At 44.4% G+C, this 12,981-nt stretch overlaps 2 protein-coding genes across 2 annotated transcripts in view; both read left to right on the forward strand.

Moving 5' to 3' along the window:
* LOC114441234 (chromaffin granule amine transporter-like) overlaps positions 1–12,981 on the forward strand; it is a 54,628-nt gene that overhangs the window by 31,811 nt on the left and 9,836 nt on the right. Inside the window, exon 13 of the mRNA XM_028414039.1 lies at positions 12,804–12,855. Coding sequence (XP_028269840.1) covers positions 12,804–12,855 — 52 coding nt within the window. The remainder of the gene's footprint in view (positions 1–12,803; positions 12,856–12,981) is intronic.
* On the forward strand, positions 427–9,240 carry LOC114441001 (peptidyl-prolyl cis-trans isomerase-like). Its single transcript, XM_028413706.1, has 4 exons — positions 427–577; positions 8,419–8,538; positions 8,622–8,794; positions 8,876–9,240. The coding sequence occupies exons 1-4, from the start codon at positions 509–511 to the stop codon at positions 9,006–9,008; spliced, it is 495 nt and encodes a 164-aa protein (XP_028269507.1). The 5' UTR covers positions 427–508; the 3' UTR covers positions 9,009–9,240.

Raw genomic sequence — 12,981 nt, forward strand, 5'->3', positions numbered from 1 at the left:
TAAATAAATAAATAAAATCTCCCGTTTTGTCCTCTGCTCCTGTCCCTGCATCCTGCAGAGTGTGTCCTTCCTCCTTTATCTGAACAGCCGCTCCTCTCTGCTTCCAGCAGCTGTCTCAGGGCCCCGTGGGGGCGAGGGGGGGTCTGAATGTGTCAATGGGCCAAAACAGCTGTCGATGAATGGTGGGACTGACTGACCGACCGTCTTAGGGCCCCTCTCATGCTCGGGGCCCCTCTCATGCTCGGGGTCCTGGTTTGCCTACAGTGTTGCGGCGGCTCTGCGCCGGGCTTGGCGCGCACGCTCTGCGCCGGGCTTGGCGCGTATTGGATGGAAGAGCTGCCACTGATCTGTGGCGCGAGCTGCTCTAGCACGAGGGAGTTTACATTTTGGACCGGGACAGCCGGGGGGGCGGGGTCGTACAAGAGGATAAGTATGAACGCTGCCCCGCCCAAACGGTTTAGACCGAGCCAGCGTGTCCCGTCGCCGGAAAGCTCTCCAGACCGCAGAAATGAGCAACCCCAGAGTCTTCTTCGACGTCACCGTCGACGGCAAAAACATCGGCCGGGTCGTGATGGAGGTAAAGAGGGCAGGGTGTGCGGGGCCGCGGGCCGTTCGTTTCTGGGTATCCGGGGTAAGGCGGGGGTCGGTGGGGCTCCCAGTCTGTCTTGCGAGGTGCTGTGCACGTGTCTGCGGTTCGTTTGTCCGGTGACCCTGTGTCAGGTGAACCTTGGCGCATTTCTCCCCGTTTACACCGCGGGCAGTTTCAGAGCAGGCCCGGATCTACTGGTGCCCGGATCTACTGGTGCCCGGATCTACTGGTGCCCGTGCTGGCGCGATACGGATCTAACGCGGGCGTGCCTGCAGAACCCGTTTCTGTTCAAACCAGGAAGTAAACATCGGGAGTTCTTCTTGTCGGGAATGTTTTTCTGCTTTATTCAAACATGTTTCAACATGACATTGAAAGACAAGAACTCGTTTGAGGCATACAGAATGTGTTTGCATTCAAAACAGTACAAATGATAACATTCAACAGTCTATAACAAAACTAAAGAAGAAGAAAAAGAAATCAAACAGACATTACAGCAGTTACAGGGGCTGACGTTTCAATAAGCTTAAGCGTGTCCAAGGATAAGGGAATGTAAAATTAGAAGACAAGCGACTCAGACATTGTTTCATATAAGTCATTCATTGACTGGTTTTCCTCTATTAGTGTTTTTAGGGATGTTAAATAGTTTTTAATTTGGTTTTTAAAGCCGTTGATGGTAGGCTTGCTGTTGTTCCACTTATTCTTGTCTATATGATGATTATGATAATGTTTACCATCTTAGATATTTCCTTTGACAGACCTTCCATATAAATCAGGCAGATTAACAGACACATCTGAACTTGTGAGGATATTTTTATCATGTGTTTTAAGGGAAGTGGAATGGCTCCACTGATTTATTAAATTCTCTATAAGAGCATTTTAAGTTGAATTTTTCAGTAAATGAATTAAATGGCAACAGATCCATCAAGTCAACAACATACAGAACCTTTTTATCATACCACTCTTGTTTAAATAAAGTCTTCCTGTTAATTCATATGGTTCTGTTATTCCACAAGGTGGCGCTGTGTGGTGTGAAGTTGTGAGTGAACATCAATTTCCAGTAGAGAAGTATTTGTTTATGGAAGTCAGAAAGTTTTATCAGTAATTTAGTTATTTCGTAGCCACATCTTAACAAGAATTCTAGACCTCCAACATTTTGGAAAAGATGTTTTGGTATGTGGAACCATATAGAGTCTGGTTGTGTCAAATAAGCTTTAATACACCTGTCATGGATTCAAAGTCGGCAGCTTTTAACCCACCATATTTATAGTCTTTAACCATGATTGATTTTTTAAGGTAGTGTGTCTTATTTTTCCATATGAAATTAAAGATGATTGAATTTACCTTTTTAATCATTTGGGGGGGGGGGGGGGGGGCATAGAGAGATTGACAAGGATATACTAATTTTGATAAACCTTCTGCTTTAGTTAATAAGATTCTCTCTCATGAGCCAATGGTTGAGAGATTTTTTCATATTGTCTATTTTCCCCTCAATGTTCAATTGTTCTCTCATATTTTTATCTTTGGACATTATTAAACCCAAATATTTTACTTTAGTTTTGACAGGGAGGGAGCCTATATTTGTCTCAGCACATGGATGAAGAGGTAGTATTTGACATTTTTTCAAGTTTATGTATAGACCTGAAGCTTTGGAGAAGACTGATATTATATCTATGGCTTTGTCCATGAAGGATTTATCTTTTAGAAAGATTACTGTGTCATCTGCAAATTGACTTATTCGATATTCATAATCGAAAATGGTGATTCCTTTCATTTGAGGGTGATTTACTATTAAATATGCATTTGAGTGCATAAAATAAACAGTTTGGGTGAAATAGGACAACCTTGTCTAATACCACGCAGAATCTTGATTTTCGGTGTCATTCCAGGGTTGAGGGAGATGTAGCTGTAAATATCCTTATAAAACATGTTTATGATCTTACAGAATCCTTCTCCAAACCCGAGTTTTCTGAGTACCGTAAACATAAAATCATGCTCCACTGTGTCGAATGCTTTGAAAAAATCTATAAATAACACAAGACTCTCTGGTTGAGTGAATGATTGATAGTCGATCATGTCCAGAATCAGTCGGATATGGTTGTGAATGTACCTTCCTTTTATAAAGGCTGATTGATATTCTTGAATAAGTTTTCCAATGACATGCTTTAGGCGATTTGCATAAACTAAAGCAAGAAGTTTATAATCATTGCATAGTAAGGTTATTGGTCTCCAGTTGTCTAGCATCAATAAATCTTTTTGTGGTTTTGGTAGCAAGGTTATTAAACCTGTTTTCATAGTAGGGGATAGACTTCCTGTCTTAATACATTCCAAAAAAGCATTGTATAATAATATTTTGATATCCTCCCAAAAATGTTTTAGGAGTTCAGATGTTAGCCCATCTATCCCTGGTGATCTGCCGTTTTTCGTTTGTTTTAATGCATTTCCAATTTCTATTAAACTTAAATCTTCTTCAAGTTTACGTTTATCTTCTGCATCCAGTTTTTTATGTCTTTATCGATTTTGTCAAACAAAAAATCACAATCAGATTGATTAAATTTGGATTTATACAAGTTACAATAAAAGACATATTTCATCTTGAATTAATTTCTGTTCTTCAATTATAGTATCATTTATCGAAAGTTTCTTAATGTTTTTCTTAGATTGTCTTTGTTTCTCAAGTCCAAAGAAATAATTTGAACTTTTTTCATTCTTCTCGATCCATCTAGCTCTTGACCGAACATGGGCTCCCTTCGCCTTTGTTGTATATATCATCTATATGGGATTGCAGTGACTTTAATTCAGTCATGTGTTCCAAGGATAATTGTGTTAATGAATTTATTGTGTCAATTAGGTCCTTTTGTTTTTGTTTCCTTATACGTGATAGTTTTTTACCTGTGTCTGCTATTAAACTTAAACCATTCCCATTTACTTATATCATTCATGTCTGACTTATTAATCTCCAAGATAAGAGACTGTACCTTATTAAAGTCATTATTAAACTTCCAAATATTTGGAGATCTCAGTTGTTGTTTGGATGTTAATAAGTTTAGACTGATCATGCAGCGGTCTGTGAGTGGAGAGGCTGATATTTTACAATCTGAGATATTCAATTCAATTCAGTTTTATTTATATAGCGCATATTACAATCAGACATTGTCTCAAAGCGCTTCACAGGAACCCCCCTAAGAGCACTGTGGCAAGGAAACACTCCCTTTAAGAGGAAGAAACCTTGAGCAGGACCCGTCAACTTAAGGGGGAACCAGTCCTGCTGCTAGTCAGAGAGGATGAGGGAGAGAGAGAGAGAGAGGAGAGAGAGGATGAAGGGGAGAGAGGAGAGAGAGAGAGAAGGAGAGAGAGAGAGTGAGAGAATGAAGGAGAGAGAGAGGAGAGAGAGAGAGGAGAAGGAGAGAGAGAGAGAGAGAGAAGGAGGGGGAGGGAGAGGAGGAGAGAGAGAGAGAGAGGAGAGAGAGAGAGAGAGAGAGGGGAGAGAGAGAGAGAGAGGAGGAGAGAGGGATGAAGGAGGAGAGAGAGAGAGAGAGAGAGGAGGATGAAGGGGAGAGAGAGAGAGATGAAGGGGAGGGAGAGAGGAGAGGGGAGAGAGGAGAGAGAGAGAGGATGAGAGAGGAGGAGAGAGAGAGAGAGAGAGAGAGAGGATGAAGGAGAGAGAGAGAGAGGAGAGAGAGAGGATGAAGGGGAGAGAGAGAGAGGAGAGAGAGAGAGAGAGGATGAAGGAGAGAGAGAGAGAGAGAGAGGATGAAGGAGAGAGAGAGAGGATGAAGGAGAGAGAGAGAGGATGAAGGAGAGAGAGAGAGAGAGAGAGGATGAAGGAGAGAGAGGGAGAGAGAGAGGATGAAGGAGAGAGAGAGAGGATGAAGGAGAGAGAGAGAGAGAGAGAGGATGAAGGAGAGAGAGAGAGAAGGAGAGAGAGAGAGAGGAGCAAACATGCAGCAGATGAAACAGTGATTATATTCTAATGATATCTATATATCGTCAGTCCATAAGTAGGAATAGTCATTTGATAGTAATCAAAGCAAAGATGAGCAGCAGGGGCTGATGAAGTCCATGAGCACAGGAGAGATCAGGGGCCGGACTGAGGGTCAGGATGCAGGTCTGAGACCTGAGAGAGAGAGAGAGAGAGAGAGAGAGAGAGAGCGAGAGAGAGCGAGAGAGAGCGAGAGAGAGCGAGAGAGAGCGAGAGCGAGGCACAAAACTACAGGAAGACAGTGAACACAGATTATGAGACGATATTACCAGTATGATCCAGACTAAGGAGAGAAAAGGAGAGGTTAGAGGGTGAGAGGGAAACTGCTCAGTGGATCATGTTTGTGCCCCCCGACAACGTAGGCCTAGAGCAGCATAGCTGTGCTACACACTAGGTCTAAGGCTAACTGTACGCCTTACTAAACAGAAAAGTTTTAAGTCTAGTCTTAAAGGTGGAGGCAGTGTCTGCCTCTCGGACCCAGATTGGTAACTGGTTCCATAATAGCGGTGCCTGATAGCTGAAAGCTCGTCCTCCCATTCTGCTTCTATGAATCCTAGGAACTACTAGTAAGCCTGACCTCAGAGATCTGAGTGTCCTATTAGGAACATATGGTACAATCAGGTCCTGCAGATACAATGGAGCAGGTCCATGAAGAGCCTTGTATCATATCATATCATTACACAACTCATGTGAAATCAGCCAGTAATCTAATCTTGAACATTGACCATCTCCTGCAGATATATACCATATATATCTTGTATTGATGTTGGGTTCAAAGTTCTCCAATAATCGACCATATGTGTTGTTGTACATAAGGACATTCTTGTGTCGCTATATACAGGTTGAGAATTCCTGTGAGGCAGTCGGTCTAGCCATGAATCTGGGGCTATATTATGGTCTCCTCCCAATATGACTTTATCTGAATTATATGTTGTTTTCCAATCATTTATGAGTTGGGTTAATTTTGCATAAAAATTGACATGAAGTGTTTGGTTGTTGAAGCCATAAATGCATATTAAAATGGAACGTTTGTCGTTTGTCTCCACTACCACCATTAACCAGTGACCTTCAGGATCTTTTTTTTGATCAATGTTACCTGGAAATCTATTGAATAATATCATGACTCCTGCTGATTTTGATGTTCCGTGTGCAAATAAGGCATTATCCCCCCATTGAGTTTTCCAAAAATTTTCATCTGACATAACCGAACGAGTCTCCTGTAAAAAAACACATTGTGATTTTTGATCCTTACAAAACAAAAAATGGCTTTACGCTTGTATTGTTTTTCAAACCCCTAACATTCAATGACATAAAAGAAATTATGATTGTTCTGAATTAGCTTCACTACGTTTTCCTATGCAGGAATGAACATGTTGTCCTTAAGGACATCATATCCAATTATAAAAACAACAACTTGAAATAATGAATCCTTCAGCCTCTTTTAACAGTTAAATCAGATCATTTAAAAAAAAAACTGGTTTCATACTAAGCGTATAAAATTAAACAAAAAACCCAAGAGTTACTCTGTAACCGTAAACTTATCTTTCACTCTATATAAACATAAGGTGCCTGAGTATTTGCTTACTAATCAGGAGTTAAGGGTTAACTCTGAGTGCATATCCTTCTCTTAGGGAGGCCTTCCTTCCATTTCTTCTGGCTTCTTGCACCTTGGGCCACAACTTAGCACGAGCCTCACGATCTTCCTTTGAGAAATCTTCCTTGAGCCGAATGTTCATCTCTCTGCACACTCTTGCCTCTTTTGATTTCCTCCATACTTCATCACGAAGGGTTCGCATGGCAAACTGGATGATTACAGGTCTGGGCATCATGTTAGTAGCTGCGTCGTTCTTCTCTCCCAGGCGGTGCACTGTGTCTACTGACTCACCGAGTTTCTCCACTGACGTCGGGATTATTTTGGTAAGGATGCCGATCACAGTCTCTCTTGTCTCCTCTCTGTCTTTTTCAGGAAGGCCCATCAATCTGAGATTCCATCTTCGCCCATACCTCGCTTGCTCCAAACAAGTCTGTTTCAGTAGCTCATTTGCTTTGTTAACCAGCATCAGTTCTTCCTTCACTTTGTTGATTTCTTCCTTGTTTGCTCTCACTGCTTGTGAGTTGGCTTCTATTCGACTTTCAAAGAGTCTCAATCTTTCATCTTGTTCATCAAATCTTTTTATCAAAGTTTAAATTGCATTTAGGATGGTTTCATTTGTAATCTCACCCGGGTGGTTTCTCTCGTCTTGTTTTCCTTGGTTTTATTTTTTGGGGGTTTGGACTTGGCAGTGGTGTGTGGTCATGCATCATTTTTCGGGTTTCTTCTTCCATCGCCTCTAGCTCTTCAAGTTCTTCTTCGTCACATGCCTCTCGCAGGGCCGTCAGGTTGTAGTCGTGGTCTATTAACTTTTGAGCACTCTCGTTCTCGTTGTCGACCCTAACCCTAACCCTTAACAAAGGAAGGACAAGAAAAAGTAGTTCCGTGGGACTCAGGAGTCGTTCGTGTAGTTTTTTTGCGCAGTTGTTGTTTTTTGTCTTAAAGATAAATGTCTAGGACAGTTTCAAAACACTTTAATACCGGAGCCTGCAAAAAACGCTGCTGCTCATTCCGCCATCTTAACTCCTCCCACTTGTCGGGAATTTTATGAAAGAAGAACTCCCGATGTTTACTTCCTGGTTTGAACAGAAACGGGTCCTGCAGAGACATGCCCATGTTACATCTGTATCGCACCAACATGGTCACCAGTTAATTCGGGCACCAGTTGATCCGACACACCCGCGGCCCGTGTGTTCTACTGAACGGGGAGAAATCCCCGCGGGCTAACAGCGCAGCTAATGCTAACGGAGCGCGAGGGGCGCGTGCATGTTCTTTTGTTGTAGCGGCGTGCGGTCCCAATGCATTGCGGTGTGTGTTATTGGTTCATGGGTTGTTTGGGATTTCAATTGCCGTGCAGTCTCTTTCGACTACATGGCTGACACAATAAAATACATTAAACTTTCAGTTTCACTGCACAAAGTTACATTTGGATACATAATAATTAGGGCTAATCAAACATCATGATTAATCCGATTAAAATGTTTAACACAATTAAAGCATTTGCGGCAGAGAACGAAGCTGGATGGTGGTGTAGGGGAATCATTGTCGGTTTGGGTGCGAGAGGGTCCGGGTTCGAAACTTATGATACGCGAATCAGCAAGAGGTCCTCCACACACACACATGCAAGAGAAACGTGATCAATAACTTTTCTTCTACTAACATGTACACAATGACAAATTGCGATTAACTGAGTTTAATGCTATGAAATTCTTAGATATAAATAATAAATAATAAATGTGAATCGTTTGCATCTAAGTAACATATTTAACTCATATTTAAAGAATCTCAAGAGTTCGATTGCTTTGCAGCAACTGTTAAAAGTATCAATGTAGCTAATATATTTCACTAACTGATTGATCTATTACTATATATTGATATATAGTCATCCCTGAACACACCGGATCCCACCAAGCGATTCACAACCCGAACCAATCACATGACTCGTACACTGTTCGAAGCACCATCCTTAAATGGCGTGACGTTACGTAACTCTGCAATGAGATAATAAGGCGCCTTTGTTCAGCAGGCTTGAGTCCACTGCAGGCCAACGGGAATTATGACGTTAGCAGCTTGAATCAGTCTGTACCCTGAGGGGTCACTGAGGCTCAGTGCAGTATTCCTGCTGCACTGACGCACACTCGCTCTGACAGGGTTGTGTAAACCAAATGCTGCAGAACTACAGGAGACCATGCTTGACATGTGGCCTGCAGGCCTGCGGTGAGCTTTCAGCTGGATGTGACTTGCTGTCTGTGTTTGTAGCTCCGTGCCGACGTCGTCCCCAAGACTGCTGAGAACTTCCGCGCCCTCTGCACTGGTGAGAAGGGCTTTGGCTACAAGGGCTCCACCTTCCACCGCGTCCTCCCCGGGTTTATGTGTCAGGTGAGCGGATCAGACACATTGATCAGGGACGGATGGTTCATTCTGCAGCTGCATTACGAACGTTTGTGTTTCTGCACTTGCAGGGTGGTGACTTCACCAACCACAATGGAACCGGGGGAAAGTCCATCTACGGCAACAAGTTTGCTGATGAGAACTTCACACTAAAGCACACTGGCCCAGGCATCTTGTCCATGGCCAACGCCGGACCGAACACCAACGGCTCCCAGTTCTTCATCTGCACAGAAAAGTCGACTTTGTATGCACAAACTCACGTTTGATCAGTGTAGCTGTGCGATACGTTGACACATGAGGCTGACGGCTGTGCTTCTCCCTGCAGGCTGGATGGGAAGCATGTGGTGTTTGGCAGTGTGGTGGAGGGGATGGACGTGGTGAGAGACATGGAGCGCCGTGGCAGCCAAGGTGGCAAAACCAGTGCCAAGCTGGCCATTGCCGACTGTGGGCAGCTCTGAGCTCCAGCACGTAGCCCCTCCTGCTTGCCCTGTAACCATGCCCCTCCCTTTAGGCTCCGCCCATCTACTGTTGAACATTCCTATTGATGGAGTTTCAGCCCCTTTTTTATTCTGTTGCTGCATTTGTGACTTTGCCTTTAAAGTTTCTTTTGCGTTAACATTTTTCCACAAAGCCCCGACGGTTTTTGTTAAGTGAAAAAAAAAATGAAATAAAAGATGCCTTGAACTGAAACGTCTGCTGTGATGTTCCTCACTGATGCTGGACCCAGACCTCTTCAGAATGAGGTCCTGCTCATTCTGAATTCTGTGAGCTTGAAAGGGCGTTTAATAACCAGAAACATTCAAGTTTGACTTCATGTCAATAAATAATGCAAATTAAAAAAATAAATGCAAACTTAATTTGAAATGTTTTATTTTGAAAAATACTGGTTCATGTTCTGTTTCACACCGAATGATTGAAAGGATGTTATAGATGAGTCGGGACCCTTCAACGTGGATCAGCAGCTCCTCTCCGCCGTCCTCCTCTTCTTCCCAGACTGCCGTGTTTTCCTCAGACACACCCCCTGGCTCCGGGTTTTGCCGAGCTCGGTCCGGCTCACAGCTGTGCAGGTCAGGCCCGCCTCGCAGTCGCAGCGTCCCAAGTTCCTTCTCATCTTGGAGGGGCCTCGAAGCAGACAGGCCCCGCCCTCCCCCGGGATCCTCTGACACCGCTTACTGGTCAGGTAGCGCACGCAGCACAGGCCCGTCGCACAGTCGCCTGACCGCACGCAGCTGGACATCTCAGGAGCTGAAACAGACCGGTGTGCCCACATTATGTCTCTGCCCCTTTAAGAGACCCACTGTCTGATGACATCACAGGCTCTGACACCAAATCAGCTGATCAGGCTAATGGCTAGTTAGAACAAGCTAGTGCTGCATTCCTTTCAGGTCACAGCAGGGAGTGACATCACACCTGAGCCTGTGTGTGACATCACCATCACACCGCAGTGCATTCTGGGAGTGGTAGTTGACATTCACTCACCTTTAGTCCTGTTGAAGCTGTTGGCCTCTCGCTCTTGGGCCGGCGCTCTGTCAAAGTGGGGCGGTCTCCTCTGAGCGTGGTTCCTGCACCCCCCCTCCTGATTGATCGATAAATGATACAAAGCACAAACCGCTGATAAGTCACTGATCAGATGCAGCAGCATGGATCTGACTGCAGCTCACTGATAGGCCACAGCTGGCGCTATCGATCACTGCAGCTCTGATACCAGTGAAAGGAGAAATGAGCCAATGGCTGACCAGCGGAGGGCAGTCAGGTGCAGCACATGTCACCCGGCGACGAGAGTTGGAGTTCCCTGTCTGGTCGTCATGGAAACGATCCTGTTGGAGATCAGAGTGTTCCGGTCAGAGGGAAACCAGCCACATTCCTCTGCATCGTCTGCACATGCTCAGTACCGTTTTCCCTACAGTGTCGGCCATCTTTGATCCATTCCCCTACACCCAACATTTCAGAACTCAATGACAGAGCAATAGTTATGGACCCTCTCAACCCCCACCCCGTCTGGCTGCAGGTGCCGGACATTAAAGTGGAGAACGTCTCCCAGTGTGTGTCCTGCATTTCCATGTTTTTATGGTGCAAATCTCTGAAGTTCAAAGTTCCTGACATACAAACAACCCTGCTGCTGGGACGGACTGTCTGTCTGTGTTTCCTGGACAGTCCTTGCAGATGTTTGTTACCTGAGAGAGGGCCTCCTCTATGAAGAACGCCTGCCCCTCAGTCAGCCCATCACACAGCAGTGCTGCAGGTTGGTTGCATTTTGTCTAACCTTCTATCCCACATATGTATTATGTACTATATATGTATTATATAAGTATTATATAAGTATTATATGTATTATATAGGTATTATATGTATTATATAAGTATTATATGTATTATATAGGTATTATATGTATTTGACTCAGATCAACATACATGCTAATGTTTTATGACTTCAGTGTCTTTCGACTCCTTTCTTTTTTCTGTTGTTGACTAATGAGGTGATCATAGATGAGTATTGATTAGGTATGTGTGTGTTTATTGGTCGTGTTTGGTCTGTATTGTCGAGGTTCTGCAGTTTTCTCTATGGCATCAAACAAAAGAAGCAAAATGTCATTTCTGACAGAGGGGCGGGGTGAAGCAAAGCTACACATGCTGTCGCTGCATATTGGACTTTTATTTGTAGTTTTTCACTCCTGCAGCAGAGTCGGACCTGTGGGTCAGGCAGAGACTCTCTTAGTGTTGGTCATTTGAAACTGAGTCCACCATGGCTTCGTGGAATAAAGAGGTTTGATGAAATATTTGCAGCTCAGATATTTCAACAAGTTCAGAGTTTTACCAGGCTTGTGGTGGTTTGGGGGTTCAGACAGTGAACCTGGACTGGACCTGGATCTGTGTGTGTGGGGGCTCACTGATGTGCTTCAACAGATGTGTCGACTATCAGTAAGAGTGTTCACGCACAAACATCACAGCAGTCTGTCATCTCTATACAACCCTGATTCTGTGTGTGTGTGTCAGTGTTTGCATTTTCAGGGACATATGCTCTGCTGTTCTTTGCTCGCTCTCTGCAGGGAATCGGCTCCTCCTTCTCCTCTGTGGCAGGTCAAACACGTTTTTACACCACTTTACACCATTTACACCACTTTACAGCACTTTACACTATTTTACATCACTTTACATTTCACGTCGTTTACTGCACTTTACAATCCTTGTGTAGGTTTGGGAATGTTGGCCAGTGTGTACACAGATGATGAAGAGAGAGGCATTGCAATGGGTGTTGCACTGGGAGGCCTGGCTTTAGGAGTCCTAAGTGAGACACACACACACACTCACACACACACACACTGAGCTCGGCTCAGCTCTGTTGGTCTCTGTGTTTCAGAGTGTGGAGGGGACCCCTTTACTCACCCTATTAAAGGATCCATACATTTTCGTCAGTGCAGGTAAGAGGCCTGTGCGCTCTGATGAATGTTCAGGTGCATGTTCAGGTGTATCTTCAGGTGCATCTTCAGGTGCATGTTAAGGTGTATCTTCAGGTGCATGTTCAGGTGCATGTTCAGGTGCATGTTCAGGTGCATGTTCAGGTGCATGTTCAGGTGCATGTTCAGGTGTATCTTCAGGTGTATCTTCAGGTGCATGTTCAGGTGTATCTTCAGGTGTATCTTCAGGTGCATGTTCAGGTGCATCTTCAGGTGCATGTTAAGGTGTATCTTCAGGTGCATGTTCAGGTGCATGTTCAGGTGTATCTTCAGGTGTATCTTCAGGTGTATATTCAGGTGCATGTTCAGGTGCATGTTCAGGTGTATCTTCAGGTGTATCTTCAGGTGCATGTTCAGGTGCATCTTCAGGTGTATCTTCAGGTGTATCTTCAGGTGTATGTTCAGGTGTATCTTCAGGTGCATGTTAACATAAATGCGTCCTCTGTCTCTGCAGGCTCGCTGTGCTTTGCTAACATGGGCGTGGCCATCTTGGAGCCGACCCTGCCCATCTGGATGATGCAGACGATGTGCTCCCCAAAATGGCAGCTTGGTACGGTCCAACATGCTGTGTTTGTTTGTGTGCGTGTGTTTAACACAAGCATGTTGTGTTGCAGGTATGGCCTTCCTCCCTGCCAGCGTGTCCTACCTAATAGGAACAAACCTGTTTGGAATTCTGGCAAATAAAATGGGACGGTCAGTGTGTGTGTGTGTGTGTGTCTGTGTCACGTGCTGTAGATAAGATGAAGAATCAACCACATTTGATCAGGAAAGTGTTAATAAATCAGCTGTTTGTCTGCAGGTGGCTCTGCTCCATGTTGGGGATGTTCATCGTGGGCATCAGTCTGCTGTGTGTAAGTCCTGCTGTGTAGCTCACCTTCAGCTGGCTCCTCTCTGTCCTTCATCCTCTCTGTCCTTCATCCTCTCTGTCCTTCATCCTCTCTGTCCTTCATCCTCTCTGTCCTGTCTCCCTCTTCTTC

This window comes from Parambassis ranga, chromosome 9 (genome assembly GCF_900634625.1).
Source record: "Parambassis ranga chromosome 9, fParRan2.1, whole genome shotgun sequence".
NCBI lineage: Eukaryota > Metazoa > Chordata > Actinopteri > Ambassidae > Parambassis > Parambassis ranga.

Bases quoted from the DNA above. Each gene is read 5' to 3' on its own strand.
- LOC114441001 (XM_028413706.1), top strand. From the start codon at position 509: ATGAGCAACCCCAGAGTCTTCTTCGACGTCACCGTCGACGGCAAAAAC. The intron at 578-8,418 runs GTAAAGAGGGCA...CTGTGTTTGTAG, and splicing joins TCGGCCGGGTCGTGATGGAG to CTCCGTGCCGACGTCGTCCC. The intron at 8,795-8,875 runs GTATGCACAAAC...TTCTCCCTGCAG, and splicing joins TGCACAGAAAAGTCGACTTT to GCTGGATGGGAAGCATGTGG.